General features: G+C 44.4%; 1 protein-coding gene and 1 long non-coding RNA gene across 13 annotated transcripts in view; one reads left to right on the top strand and one right to left on the bottom strand.

The window, feature by feature from the left end:
- LOC310894396 (tRNA selenocysteine 1-associated protein 1-like) overlaps positions 1 to 15,610 on the bottom strand; it is a 48,713-nt gene that overhangs the window by 24,989 nt on the left and 8,114 nt on the right. For 10 of the 12 annotated variants that reach the window (XM_083824442.1, XM_083824439.1, XM_083824441.1 and 7 more), the window contains 3 exons: positions 15,371 to 15,566; positions 14,799 to 14,844; positions 13,587 to 13,980 (listed from right to left, as the gene is read on the bottom strand). In XM_083824442.1, the coding sequence (XP_083680568.1) occupies positions 13,844 to 13,980; positions 14,799 to 14,844; positions 15,371 to 15,566 (379 nt within the window). In that variant the 3' untranslated portion in view covers positions 13,587 to 13,843. Of the gene's footprint in view, positions 1 to 10,168; positions 10,485 to 13,586; positions 13,981 to 14,798; positions 14,845 to 15,370; positions 15,567 to 15,610 lie in introns of those variants that run through there. The other 2 variants (XM_083824445.1, XM_083824446.1) reach the window with 2 other exon arrangements.
- Positions 8,299 to 14,550, top strand: LOC310894408. The gene is made up of 2 exons (XR_014579879.1): positions 8,299 to 9,072; positions 10,717 to 14,550. It is a non-coding gene; the product is annotated as an uncharacterized lncRNA (long non-coding RNA).

The raw sequence follows: 15,610 nt of genomic DNA, 5'->3' as shown, positions 1-15,610 counted from the left end.
CAACTTCAAATATCAGTCAAAAACTTCCTTTGGTGTGACTTTTTTTCTTCCCAGGTTAAACCCCTCAAATAACCACACTGTGCTTATCACACGATGTGAAGACAGGAAGCAGACCACGCAGCATAGAAAAACACAAGTGAGACTCACAGAACCACAGAATGGTTAAGGTTGGAAGTGACCTCTAGAGATCGCCTGGTCTACCCCCCCGCTCAAGCAGGGCCACCCCGAGCAGGTTGCCCAGGACCATGTCAAGTCAGCTCTTGAAGACCTCCAAAGAGGGAGACTCCACAGCCTCTCCGGGCAACCCGTGCCAGGGCTCCATCACCCGCACAGTGCAAAAGCATTTCCTGATGCTCAGACAGAGCCTCACGTTTCAGTTTGTGCCTGTTGCCTCTTGACCTGGCACTGGGCACTGCTGAAAACACAATGGCTCTCTATGCTCTTTGCACCATCCATTCAGGTATTTATATACACCAATAAGATCCCCCCAAACCTCCTCTCCTCCATGCTAAACGGGCCCAGCAGTCTCTGCCTCTCCTCAGAGGAGAGGTGCTCCCAGTCCCTTGATCATCTTGGTGGCCCTTCGCTGGACTCTCTAGTACCTTGCTGTCATTCACAGCAAGCAGCAAGAAGCAAGCTACTCTCTCCTTTAAAAGCCTAGTATTTTGGTTCCTCTTTTTACCATAATGCAGTAATATTGTAAAAAACAAAAATAGCCGACCAAAGAGGGTTCCCAGCTTTGCACCACAAGGTTTCAAGGTTTCCCGTAAGTGAGGTACTTGTACTGCCCTTTTTCCGTTGCACAAATGGACTGTCAGAACAGAGCCAGCAAACCCGCGTTTTCATTTTCTTAAAATTCCTTTTGATTTATCGATAAAAGTCACTTTCATTTAAATACATTCCTACCAAACCTGATTTGACTTTCCTTTTCGATTCAGCTCTAGCTAATCAGAGTTGTCAGCAGTTTTTATTTGCTATTTCCAAGAACTCTTGGGGGCAAATGAAATGGACTGTCAGAACAGAGCCAGCAAACCCGCGTTTTCATTTTCTTAAAATTCCTTTTGATTTATCGATAAAAGTCACTTTCATTTAAATACATTCCTACCAAACCTGATTTGACTTTCCTTTTCGATTCAGCTCTAGCTAATCAGAGTTGTCAGCAGTTTTTATTTGCTATTTCCAAGAACACTTGGGGGCAAATAACTCTCTCCAAGAACTATATGAATCGTTCAAAACAGAAAGCATGTTACTGCTTATCTTGAGACTGCATTTAGTCCTGCATGCCTCTGTGTACCAGAAGAACAAAGGATCAGCAAAGTTGATTTTAGATATTTTCAAAGACTGCAGGTTTATACAACATATCCATAGCATGAATGTAGGCATGCTTGGAAAAGAAGATCCACAGATAAATATTAGCCAGGTTTGACTACTACATTTGACTACTAATACTACACTACTTTTGTCATACCCGATAAGGTTCCGTTCTTTGCTGCCTTGATCTTACAGCTGCACCACCATAGGCCGTCTTTCCGGGGTAAAATGGAGAAAACCCAAGCTGGTTTTGCTTAAAAACAGATGTGCTTCCACGTGCCTACGGAAACACAGTACGATAGGTGGATAGAAAAACAGGTACACATTCAAACTGATTAAAAGAAATACTGTGCAGTACTTACAGGACACAGTCCTCCAAAAGCAGATAAACCGAATGCAGGTTTCTTAGAGCTAGCTGCAGAATGCTGCGAGAGGGAATGAGTTCTTTCAGCTCCTGCGGGCCAGAGCAGTGATGATGAAGTATTTTTTAAAACTGCAACATCTGCCAAAATGACGTATGCTAGATGTAAATGCCTCTCGTACGTACAGAACTTTAACAATAAAGATCACACTAATTCAAGTTCTTCAATACAGAAAAATAAGCATGACTTCAGCTTCCTTAAATAGATCAACTTCACGTACAGACTGAAAACCAAGTATCACCTACAAACTTGAAAACTGTTCACAGAGCTGCAAGTAGTTTTCAGCAATCTTACCAAGTTAATACTGTGCTTCCAATGCAGATATTTTTTTCCTTCAGGCTAAGATAAAAGAGGACCGCATAAACATCAGTGCATTTGTACGGACAAAGCTTTTTTCTGTGTTGGTAAAAGGCTGGAGGCCAGCACAGATCATAATCGCACAGGTTTTAAACCTGGAAGATTCCCCAAAGGCTGCTCTAAGAGTTAACGATCTTCTGCCCATGTATGTTTTACGAAGACACACCAGAAAGTTCTAGTGCACTCAGGTTATATTGCTAAAGCCCAGCAACTCTACTCTCAGCTGTACAAAAGATCTCTGGAAAACCTGCTGAGCACACGTCAGTCCCTGTCTATATGGGGGACTAGAAAAAGCTGCAAACCTGCTGTTCGCCCTTTCAGCGAGAAGACCTACGTACCAACCTACATCGACACGATGCTTATTTTTTATTTTAAAATGGTGTGCTTTCCTCAATGAATTTGGCAAAAGACATGAAAGTATTGACAGCTGAAGCCTTCTACCAAGAAAGGTCAAAAAACAGCCTATAGCTTATGTCAGAGTAGTTTCTTTATCTTCTCTTGCTGAAACACAGGAAAACATCTCGTGTTCCTATTTGTCACCTGCACTTATTCACATTTAACCAGCTGTCTGTTAGATATTCTGAGCCACTCTTCCTTCTAGACAATCAGCCTAGTTGTCAAGCTACGGCAAGTCAGACTGATTTCCTACCGTCCCAGTTCAAAATTTACATATAACCTAGCTGAATGTGTGTATTTCAGCATTGACTCTTTCTAACATCAGGGTATCATAAACGTATTCCAAAGCACGCTTCTATTAAAAAGGTGATAGGATTATATACTTCTAAAACACTAAAAATTCAATTTAATTCTCGCATCCAAAGTTGACATTCACCTATTTTATTTACTAAGGTGATGTGGAATATTAAAGAACGCAAGGTACTTCACATTAAAAAAAAAGTCAATTAAACAGAGAACACAAAAATCACCTTCATCAAATGCTCTAGAGGAGGAATCACTGGTTGTTGAGATGTTATCATCGTCTTGTTGAGAGGTAGAATCTTCTATTTCTTTTATGAAGGACAGCCTAGGACTGCCAATGCCAAATATAGAAGATGTCGAGGGCTGACAAGGTGGGACAGGAGAATCCAGCATGGTGTAACTCAGACGGCTCCGATGAAGAGAGGGCCTTGTTAACACAACTGGGAAGTTCAGTGCTGATCTACTTGTGGATGGTTCTAGACAAGAACAGGGAGATAATTAGCTTTGCTATAGACAAGCTCACAGAAGCCAAAACCTGTTTCCTATCGACAGCCATGCTATTGCCAAGTTCTAAGCGCAAAAAGAGAGAAGCCAAATTTAACTTCTTCCTCACCCAGATACGGTTGCATCTAACTGTCTGGCTACAACAACAACACTGCTTGCGATACACAGTATTAATGTTGCATCCAGAAGTAGTTAACTATGAGGTTTTACAACACCACATTCTGACCCCGTGCTCAAATGCTCTAACGCTGACTTGGCCGTTCACTAAATCAAACATATATACTCCTTCTCCCATGTACAGCTTGCAATAAGCTTTACAAAATTTGAGATTACACGGTAAATTACAGATAACACTGCAGCTTCCATAATATTGGAACAAAGGTTACATTAATCTGAATACACAACATGAAAATGAACGTTTGCAGTACTTTTTTCCCAAGTTCTTCCATATCAGCTCACGTTAGAGGCAAAACATCATCTCCTACCCATTAACTATTGGGATTTTGACCCAAGGGACAAGGATGTTGACCCAAGTAACCAGATGAGCATTTTTCCCTCTTGAAGCAAAGGGTCTGCAAACAATGCCAGTGGCCTGGAATAGGTGGCCTTGAAGTCTATCTTGCTAAATGAATGGAACTATTCATGGGTATTTTGCCTGATGAAAGCCTACTGTCTCTCCCAGGAATCTGGGCAATTCAAATGACTTTGAGCCACTATCCTCTTGATACTTGAACTGAAGCTTAAACTAGTTAGTTCAATCTTCATAACCACTGCAGTACCACTAATTAGCTCTCCAAACCATGAGCAGATTTTTAGGACAGCACCGTTTGAGATACAGAAAGGTATTCAGGCGGAAGGCCACCCAATATAGGCTCCAGCACACTGATACCTCAGAACTGAAGAAACACATTGGTTTCAAAATGTAGTAATAATTAAAAAAAATAATCTTATTCTTAAGCATAGTAAGCGACACCCACGGACAGCAACATAAGCTGCAAAAGGTTCCAGGGTGTCCACCTGCTCCTGATCTCCTGGAGTTAGCAAGCTTGCAGTGCAGCTGTTCTTACTGAAAGCTCCTTTCACGCAGTTACATAGGAAAGCCAACATGTGTTCCTCAGTCACGAAGACCTTCTCTATTCTTTTCTCCAAACTCATTCCCAAGCTACAGCTACACAGAAAGCCATCAATCTCCTTGTTTACAATTAGATGAGATTGGAGGCAAAGATATTTCCTCCTTATTTTTTGATTCTGCCAACAACAGAAGCAACTGACTTTCCACATTATCTATGGTTACCTACGCACGCTCAGACAAAACTTCTTTACTTATTAAAAGCTGACTTCCCCAAAACAGCTAATTTAAGAGAAACTCAAATAAGAATAGATGCAAATTTATACAACAGGACTACAGGAACAGTGAGAGGCACTGGATATAAGACAAATTAATCTTTCATGAGGTAAAGGACTTGCAAACCTCGTTGCCAACGGTCAAATACCTTTTCAAAGACACCCCCTCCCCCCGCGTAGACCTTAAAGTTATTGAATATTTTAAGGATAATAATCTCATAAACCACATCCGTGCACAAGTTCCCCAGTTCACCATCAAGTTAAAGAGGAACTTTACTAAACTGATCAAAGCCCAAAACAAAACAAAAACAAAACAAAACAAACAAAGTCGGGACACGAGACGGAATTTTCCTCTGCCATTCTAGCATCTAGTATTTTGTTTCGAAGACTGCAAAACAAATTAATTTTTTTAATTGCCTTAGGCAATTAGGCAGATTTTCATTCCATATCTTTTAAAAGATGGAAAATGCAACCCAGCACACTTGCAAATGACTTATTTTCAGCATTTAGCACCTGGCTAATAGAGTACCTAAAGTTAACTGATGCCTTCCAAGAGCATAAGATGTATGCTTCGTAACTGTGTATACAGTTTAAAGCTAAGACGGTTTCACAAACAGTTGTTTCGACTTTTTTGATTGTTTGTTTTTTTTTTTCATTCTGTCAAAACCCTCATTCCAATTTCCTTTTGAAATTCAGATTCAAAACTAGAAATCTGTGAATAAATACAGATGGCCAGAATTCCAAATGATTTTTCACATACCTCGTCTACTAATTCTTGCTGGTTCAGGCGTGAATCTCTCATCGATTATGGTATCTTCATCTGAATAATCGAGGTGATAGTTTACCGGAGTCTCCTCCTGGTTTGCAGATTCATTTCTGTCTACACACTCCTCCTCACGCTTATTGAAATACTTCTGCAGCCAGGCCGGTACAATATTTTTCACAGTTTCTGTCATTCTGCTAATTATTCCCTGCTTGAAAGAAAAAACACTTGTTTAATTACAGAAACACAGTCAACAGCATATGCTGGGATACCACCTTCCACGGACCTTGAAGACAGATATTATACAGCAAATATTCAGAAGACGACGACGAGGTTGATCCCTGGCATAGGATCGCTACACTTCTGGTAAACCTAAAATTCACCTAAGATTGATTTACAACTACCTATCACTTTCTGCACTTCCAAGTGACCTTGGCAAGGTTCAAAGTTCTGAAACCTCTGCCAAAATTCACCAGCAGGTCGTCAATCTGCAAGGCTATCAGGAAACTCTACGCCTGAACAGCTCCTGACCTACAGACTTGTTCCAGGACTCTTCCTCTTCGCACCCTCACGTGAAAACCAACTAAACCAGAAGTTCAGCAATTATCTACTGCGACAGTCAGGACCATACTACCCATTAAAATCAGTGAATCTAAATATTTTCAATTTTAGTAATGCTGAATTGCAGTGACTATACGCACAAAAAACAGTTCTGCTCTCAACAGTCAGGCTAACCCAGAAGATGTCCTGGAAGAAACACAGCTATAGCTATAGCACCAGCACCTCCTCTTGCAAGAGCCTTCTAAAGCTGTTGCTGTATTTTGTAGAAGACTGACTCTGCGGCATACATCGGGTACGATCGGAGAATTCCCACCTGACCGAAAGCCCCAGGAACTACGGTTAAATAAAAGATACATTAATATAAATGAATATAATTAATAATAAAAATTAATAATAAAAAATAATATCCAGAAAGCTGACAATCATGAGCTAGGCATCCTGCTAATCATCCCTCCTGCAGGCAGGGGGAAAAAAAAAAAGTAAATTAGATCCAGGACTAGTTCCCAGGAACTTTGAAGCTGCTAACTATACTGTCTACAGTGCCCAGGCACCTTCAGAGCTTAATGGTAAGAGACAGAGGGTTTGGTGGGCTGTAATTATGATCACAAGCACACAAAACACATCTATTTAAGTATTTCTAAGAATCGACTTATCGACTAAAGTTGTAGGGGGAAGGATGAGAAAAACAGCGGGGTAGGGATCAGAACCAGAGGTATAACCTCACAAAATCGCATCGGTCGCTTTCGTGCCTCCCCAGCTGCATCACTGAGAGACAATTAACATTAAGCCACAGAACCTTCTGCAGAGTGGACATGATATTGAAAATAAACTGAAATTAATTGACAAATGCTCTAAGCAAGCTATCTGCTCAAAGCTCGTCCTTTTACGTTATGAACATTTGCACGATTCGTCTGGTTACAAAGCTAACTGCTATAATAAATGCACACATGTAACACCTATCAGTTTGTCTATTTATCAAATCATTAAAATTCTTCCCTGATAAGTTACTGTTAATTTGATCTGCGCTGGATGTGCAGCAGCCATTCTCTGTGCAGAATCCCCCAGATATCCCCACGCACGTGTTTGCTCTGGCACACTCTTTAAATAAACCTACTGGAAAACACGCAGAGATAACAGACAATGGAAAAGTTAGAAAACCATCTCCACTGATTATTTTTAATCCACGTGTAAGGTTTATCAGTTAGCTACACGGTGTCGGCACACGCAAGCTATGGCACTTTCAACATTAATGCACTGTTCAAGCCAGAGGTTTCAACGGTTGCTCTGTAAGCGTGGGGAATGTTTGCATTGCCCTTCCAGGCCAGCTTTAGATGGACAAGATTGATTGTCAATATATGGTATAAGGGACTTGGCATTTCTGCAAGTGATAAAAACCTAATTGAGCAGCTATCCATGCGTAGCGCTCCCTTGGTTTTGCATATGATAATCAATCCCCTCAGCTACGTTGCTCATTTCATAGCGGAGAGGTTTTGGCTGAACAAACATGTGCAGAGGGCATCTCCAGAGCATCTCTCTGGGCGTCCTGACATTTCTTAGCAAAGAGCTGCTGGGAGGGATCTCGGCGCGTCCCCCCTCCAGCACGGGGATTTTCACACCCCGAATTGACGGACCGCTTTCACCGTCAACCTGCTGTACCCTACAGCACAAACGAGAAGCAAAGCCTGGCAGGTAACGTTCAGAGAATTGATGATGGGCTGAGGAGGGGTGCAGGGAGCGGGGAAAGCCCTGGGGGTGGCACTGGGGGTCCTGAGGGCAGCGGGCTGGGGGTGAAGGGGAGGGGGAGGAGGGGGGTAATGGGCTGGGTAGAGGGGTAAGGGGGTAAGTAAGGGGCTGAGGGGATAACTGAGGGGGTTAGGAAGGGGCTGAGGGGGTAACTAAGGGGGTAACTAAACGGCTGAGGGGGTAACTAAGGGGGTAACTAAGCGGTCGAGGGGGTAACTAAGGGGGTAAGGAGGTGGGTAGGGGGTAACTAAGGGGATAAAGGGGCGGGTAAGGTAAGGGGGTAAGTAAGGGGGTAACTGGTGGGCTGAGGGGGAAGGGCCCGCTGTGGGGGGGCCGCTCCTCACCCGCTTGCTCCTGGCACAGGGGGGCTTCGCGGCGCCCAAACGGTGGCGCCGCCTCTTCACCTTGCCGCCGGCCGCTCCTCCTCCTCCTCCTCCTCCTCCTCCTCCTCCTGCTCCTCCTCCTCCTGATCGGGCTCCTGGGCTGCCGCCCGGCGCCCCGCCGCCACCGGCCCTGCCACCGCCGGCCATGCCGCTGCCGGTCGCGCCGCTACCGGTCGCGCCGCCCGAGGCCATACCGCCCCCCCCCCCGCGTTCGGTGCCGTCACGGGGCCCCCCCGCCCCCCGCCGCCACGCGCCGCGGGGCCTGCCCTGCCCCTCGTGGGAATAAAAATGTTGTTTTTGCGGAGTTACGTTGTTTAAAGGTAAGGAATGGGGTATTGAGGTGTGCTTGCAGCGATAAGAACGCTTAGCAGGCGACCTTGTAAAATGCAGACAACCAGACTCCGTAGAACAATTCGGGGAAAATCACGGTGTTGAGTCAAGTCAGGTAAGTGAAGAAACATTACCGCTTCAACCAGTAAAAAAGTCAAAAGAAATTCGAAATTTAACAGGCCGGCAACTGAAGGCCATGCATTGTCTGGGAAGCATCAGACAGATTGTGAGCCTGGATCACCCCCTCAGTGGGGAAACAGGGGAGGGTCCCGTCATCAAAAAGTATATAAACTGGGTTTTGGAACCAGCAGGGGCGCTCCTGCTCGTGGGACGCCCGCCACTGCGATCGCGAATAAATTCCTGCTTCGCTGAGCTCCTCGCCTGAGCCCAAGTTCTTGGCTACGGAGTGTTTCTCACAATTTGGGGGCTCGTCCGGGAGCCAGTCGCCTACTGGGGAGCCCCACCGCCGCAGCAGCAGGAAGGCATGCCCCGCTGATTTCAGCGGTCCTGTGCATCGACGGCGGCGGTTCTGCGGAGAGCTGACAGAGGGCCCGAGACTGATGAAAGAGGCAGGATCCGTGAAGGAGTGGGGAAGGGAAGAAGGCAGGCACTCCGGCTTTGAGAATTGATCCGGTAACTCTGTGCACAGACCAAGGTAAGAAATAGGAAGTATTGCCTTGGGGGTCGGGTGAGACTCTGTGTGCCGTGGGATTGAGACGTACTTTTGTACGGAGCGAGTGTGGAGTCCTGATCCGCGGTTCCGCAGCTCCGCGAGGGGCGCGGCCGGAGACGGCCGAAGCGTGAGCTAAGGGAGAGAAAGGAAGAGTCTCGGGAAATGCGGTGTATGGTAAGCCCTTGCACGGGGAAGTGCTTGGCAATACACCAGGGAAATTTGGTGTGCGGTAGTCCTCGCACGGACGGGACGCCCGCCACTGCGATCGCGAATAAATTCCTGCTTCGCTGAGCTCCTCGCCTGAGCCCAAGTTCTTGGCTACGGAGTGTTTCTCACACCCTCCCCCTCCCTCCCTCGCGCGCCCCCTCCCCTCACGGGAACGCGCGCCCCCCCCTCCCGCTGCCGCTCCCGTTCCTCGCCCCGCCCCGGTCCCGTCCCGGTCCCGCCGCCCTCCCGCTCCCGCCCTCAGGACCCGGCCGCCATAATGAACCCCGGCCCGGCCACCGTAAGCACGGGGCTAGGAGTCACCTCCAGAGCCTCCCCGCGCCGTGGCGCCGACCGCTGGTGTGCCGCAGCACCGCGCCGGGCGTGGGACGGCGCCCCGAGCCCACAGTGCTCGTCAGAAAAGCCCCGCACCGACAACCGATACCCCCGCACCGACAACCAACAGCCCCCACGCCGACAACCAACGCACAAGCGGTGTTTTAGGCCGGATTCGTGGCCCCGTTGGTCCGGGAAGCAGTCGTCACGCTAAATTCTACCCCACGGCAGGGGAACGATGGGCATCGTGACAGATCGCCGCCCCAGAAAATAAACACATAAATAAATAATAAAAACGATAACGGGACGTGAATCGTGCCCTTAAGAACAGACATTGGGCAGTGAAATCACCGACTTCTGCAACAATCCGTGCTCAGGGAACTGACTAAAACCCCTCCTGCATTGGCCATGTAATAGCTAGGCAAACATCACATAATGCTTCCCTCCCTCACGTACACCAAAGCTATTAAGGCAACCATAGTAGTGTGATAACGTGATTTTTCTCCTCCAGATCAGCGTCAAAGGCAGCTACGCTAGGTTTGCTCATAAGTTCAAACGCTGCTTTATTTATTTATTTGAATTCCATTTTTCTTATTTAGAAGGATTTCCATAGGGTGACAGGCCTTTAATGACACTCACGACTCAGAAACATTTGCCGATGCAGTCAAACGGTGTCTATTAACGCGAGGCACTGAAGTTAATTGCTATTAAAAATGAGCCAAAACGAAAGGCAAGTATCTGCGTGTCCAGCAGAATGACAGCGATCATCACCATTTGATCAACCTTCCCTGTGAGTTCTGTCTGCAAGTTACTTTGAGGTAGCGCTAGAAAGAAGCGGTTGGTCCAGAGCATCCCTGCAAAAAGAAACATCCACGGCTTAAGTACCGTTTACTCTTTTGGTATCCTTTTAAGTACTTTTAACCGTTTCGGACTCCTGCCTTTTCCCGGCTCACTGATGACAGCATTAGTAGCCCCTCAAGCTACTGTCCTACAGCCTTTCCCATCAGTGAAGAGATAGGAAAAACCCCACTACTTCTTGGAAAAGAAAACCAGCAGGTTTTTGAATAAAAGCACTCTCTGTTGCAGCTAGGTACAACGAAAAGAGTTTATGAAATCATTACGGGACATTCTTGTAGAAAACTTCCTCAAGCTTGGAAGAAAAAAAAACATTTCAGCTAAGTAAAACAGAAAATAACTGGAAGAAGTGAAGTATGGCGGTATTGGAAAAGTTGCTTCAAAGACTTGTTTAATTAAAAAGAAGGAAGAAAGCAAGTTCCTACTGCAATCCCATCTTTGTCAAACTGATGGCGGGCACCAGTACGATGTGTTCAGCTAACACAGGCTGGAAGTTGTAACTGCAGCTGTGAAGTTTACCCAGTAAAAAGACTCCGCAAAGCATTCTAGCAGTTCCGATGCAATCACTGCTTCCTGAATTTGTGACTCATGGTTAACACGGCAGTACAGGAAGAAGTCTGGCATTCACTGTGCTCTTACGGTAAAGAATCTGCACTGCCGCACACCATCCCAAGCCAGGTATGCGCTCCTAACAGGAAAGGACGATAGGCTGATAAGTCTCAGCAGAGGGAAAAAGACATCAGAGAACTACTTTATAACAGCAGCACACGGGCTGCAACCAACGTTCTCTTCCTCTCATCATTTTCATTTCTGTGGACTCCAAGAGAATACACTCCCAACATTTTTCAGCTCTGGAGAACAAACAGCCCAACCAATCTCATTCACTGAACTACAAAACTGGTATTTTCACTATCTAGTCCGGAAAAGGAGGCGCACGTCTCTAACGTACAGTGTAGAGACCTTGTTAATAGGCAAAGTCTGCATAAAATAGGTGGCCACAGCCTGATTTTCTGACGTTCAGGGCCTTGGGTCACACACCACCACAGTATCAGACTTAATGAAGTCACCAATCTATGTGGGCCCCTCGTTACACAGGTCACATGTTATGGACCAACCTCTCAAAGGCCAAAAAACCGCACTGATACTGCCGGGCCAACACATATCTGTAGCATCCCATTTCTGGGTGACAACACAATGAATGTTTCCACAAAGTACTCGATGCAACCTAACTACTGTGTTTGGTGATGCAAAGCAAGCCGTGTCAAAGCAGCGTAGCACCCAGGCACATTCCTGGAAGATGTTTTGCTGCTCACGTTGAAGAAAATAGATAAAAAAATCCTGTGCAGTTTGCACTTCTGAGCTCAAGTACCACAGCTATGCACTCCAATTGAAGTGGCATCAAACCTTGTAAGGTTTTGAAGCTTCAGCACTGCCATCCAAATTCAAGGAGGCTGCATCTATTATCTTGAATTTGCCCCAGCTCAGTCCCCTGAAACAATTCCATAGACACGTACAAGCAACCCTTTTCCCACCCAGATTCTTTGCTTCATCTATTCCACCTCTACCTTGTGTCATATTCTTATTAATCTGCCCCTCAAAAGACTCCCTGGCTCACACAAAGAAGCAACCCAACAAATCCCTGTTCCCAGCCACGTTGCTTTCATGCTTTGGGAAGAGTTAACTGCAACAGCTCTAACTGTGATGCCACCTCACCCCCTCCACCTATGTGAGGTTCTTTGCCTTCTGTCTCCTCCTACGTGTACACCTGCACTAGAACCAGGAAGAATGTGCTTCCTACAATACTCCAAGAGCCTCTTCTGTTTCAGGATGTCATCATTTCAATTCAGGACTGAAAGTATTCCTAGCAAAAACCCAACAGCTAATAGCTAACAGAAGCAGTTGCTGGTGATCAGCTACAAGTAACCTGGAAGTACTGAGGAGTCACAAAAGAGAATTTGCATTACATTTAAGAACAGCATGCAGCTTAGGACCACTGCTTTCACTGACTACACTAAGCCATAAAAAAGAATTGGATTCTTACCTGCCATCACAGCAATTATGGTTTATGTTGCCCCCAAAACACACACGGCAGTACCAGAACTGTGTCAACTAGCTTTAACAGCTTCCCCAGCTATTAAGTACAGTAATTTCTGCTTCCTTTTTTTTCTTGGAGGAATATTCTTTTGTTTCCAGCCTCACTTACTTATTATACACACTGTTAATTAGCAACTATTTCTCCATATTCATAGGGTTATGGAGTCCCTATGACTGGAAAAGACTCTGTACCCTTCAAGATAAGAACAGCATAAAGGCAGCAACTCGCAAGACTGCTCTAGCTTAAAGCAAAGCTTTCCTCATGGCTCTCATCTCCTTTGACTTGCGTACTGTCATCCTTCTACCAGAGCTTTAAAAACTTCATTACCACGAATGAAGGAAGACCAGAGCAATCAGAGAGGGTAGCAGAGGGTATAACTTAAGGAGCTGTTACTAGGATTTTTTTGTTGTTCCTGGTGGACTATTTTTCTCCTTGCCAGCAAGGAGGGAAAACCAGCAAGTTGTTTTCTCCAAGATTTTTTTTTTTTAGGTTTAAGAACACGGATTATGTTGTAGCAATTTCTTCGCTGTAAAGCGTCAGCTGAGAAGTCTAACAGTAAGAAGGGCAAGGGAAAACTGAATGCTGATGCAGAGAGTGCCAGCAGACATCATCCTCATTCCACGGGATGTTTGTAGCTATGGCAGTTGAAGTCTACACTTCCATATGCTTAACATACCCTATTTATAAGCCGATTTTAGCTGACCTAGCATATATCAGTAGTACAGTTAGAGCCAGCAGCCTGCAGGAAAAAGTGGGCACAGGTGTTTCCATAGCAAGGCCTGTGAGTGTCTCCCATACATACTTCCAGTCTAAGCAAGCACATGAAAGGCTTGGCTTGTCGCTTACCTAAGGAACCAGGAAAACAAGGGAAAGCTAGATTTTGCTTGTGTCCTAATGCCCATATAAAAATAAAGACAGATGAAATACCCTTACTACCTTGTTAAATTCCATAAGCCGGAAGAGAATGTGCTGCACACAGGTACAAGTAAAATCCCTTGCTGGCAGGTTTGCAGAAACAAATTTTTTATTTACACAGGCAAGTCTATCTTTAGACCCCATTTACCTCTTTACATTTCTCGAATATTTACATGACTTCATGATGCTCCAAGAAGAGAGTGATGAACAAAAAGATTACAGAAACTGTCAAAAGCATAGCAAAAAAAACCCAACCTATCATTGTGCTTTAAAACTTATGAGCTAGAATAATGAAGAAGAAATGTAGTTTTAGCACCTTGGTCATAACGGTCATGCTATAGAAGACACTTAAATAGCAGAGGGGATTTCAGAAGTGACCGTATCCAGAGGTTGCCAGTGACAATTCATGAGTGAATCGTAGAGTTCTTCGCTTGTCTCCATGAATTGTCTGTTCATTTCATCAACATCCAAGTAGAGCTGTGGATCTGAAAATAAAAGCCTGGTAAGTCCAAGTATCAAATCTGAGGCATGCGCACAAAAAAACTTCACGTGAAATGGCTAATAAAATGTATTTTAAGCTAAGTGTAATAAGCTATTAGATCTACTAATTTTAGTGAGGTATTTGGTCCTCTAAAATTTTGAGCCTCACAGCTCCAACTTTTGGGAATTTGTATATTAGAAGGCTGGGACTAGAATTGTCTTTCAAGATAAAGACAAAGACAATGTTTAAGATAGTAAAGATAACGTTTAAGGATAATCAGCCATGAAACCCTCCCAAGAGTCATTTAATTCACTTCTACGGCAATACACGTTACATAGGATAGTTTCTAAACACTAACACAAAATGCCTCTACGTGAGGAACTTTGCAAACCTTCCAGGACACAAATATGTTTTGTACCGTATTTGTAAGTGCAAGCTGAATCCTCCTTTTGGAATCTGCAACATAAGCTTTTACCTCAGGGTGGAGAACAAAGCTTTTGCATATTACTGAGTTTCTAATATAAAATCTGTTTAGCGGAACCAATACAAAGAACAAAATTCTGTCTTAGACCATTTTCAAATGGGAATGAAGGCACAGGTACAAGAAACCTGCTGCGAAGCATTGACAGTGTCCCGTTTTACTTGATGCGGTCAGTGTATGCTGTATCAGCTTTAAAACCCCAGCTGATTGCAGATCAACCCCACAGAGGTTTGACCTCAGCTGAATTTTCAAGATGTCCTTCATCCAGCAGAGGTTGGCTTGTATTGTTAAAAGGCACAAGGATGGCTAAACTCAAGTGACAATGATAGAACCCTTATTACCTTCAGTAATTAGGTCATCACCAATTTCAGTCATAACTGAAGATTCCTGAAAGACAGAAAAGGCTAAGTTTAATCATAACTCATTTCAGAAAGCATCACAGATTCAAAGTGCTGCAGTCTCAATCCATTCCTTCTTCCTACAACTACAAGGATAGATGGCATTTTATCTATTTATTTTTAGAAGAAAGCCAATATTGCAGTACAGGTTGGAAGGGACCTCCGGAGGTCACAACTAATACATTGACCACGATAAGACCACTTAAAACAACTGTTTAATTTGCTTTAAGCAAAGCAAATCAGAAGAACAGGAACAGAAAAAGCGTACGCAATTATGCTGTCAAAACCATTCTTTGGTATGCGTGAACAAATAATGGTGTATAAATCACTAATTCTATGGATTTACTATTTAAGCACTTAAATACAAACACCTCTGAATGGAATCTGCTCTTTTAACTTCACACTAAGCAGAAAGCATGTTTTCAACTTCGGATTCTTTTTGCTGATTCACACAAATCTGTACAACATACTATCTGTGAAATATTTTCTTTACAGCAAGCGTGCAGTATCTTTACCTCAAAAACAGCTGGAGCCATTAAAGAATCTCCTAAAGAGCAGTCTCCAACAGCTTGCATGCTGTCATAGGGAGCATAGGAGCTGTAGTTGTAGTCAGCGTAAGCATCGTAACTCCACTGCGAGTAGTAGTTCTGGTAATCTTGGTAATAATCATTATAGTTGTATGACTGGTACCGCTGGAATTCTGCTTTCAGTCTGAAACATGAGAAGTTGCATACAGTCAGAGAACAAGAAACTGT

The sequence above is a fragment of the Anser anser genome, assembly GCF_964211835.1.
Source record: "Anser anser genome assembly, chromosome: 2".
Taxonomy (NCBI): Eukaryota; Metazoa; Chordata; class Aves; order Anseriformes; family Anatidae; genus Anser; species Anser anser.
This window is presented reverse-complemented; position numbering and strand designations above follow the sequence as displayed.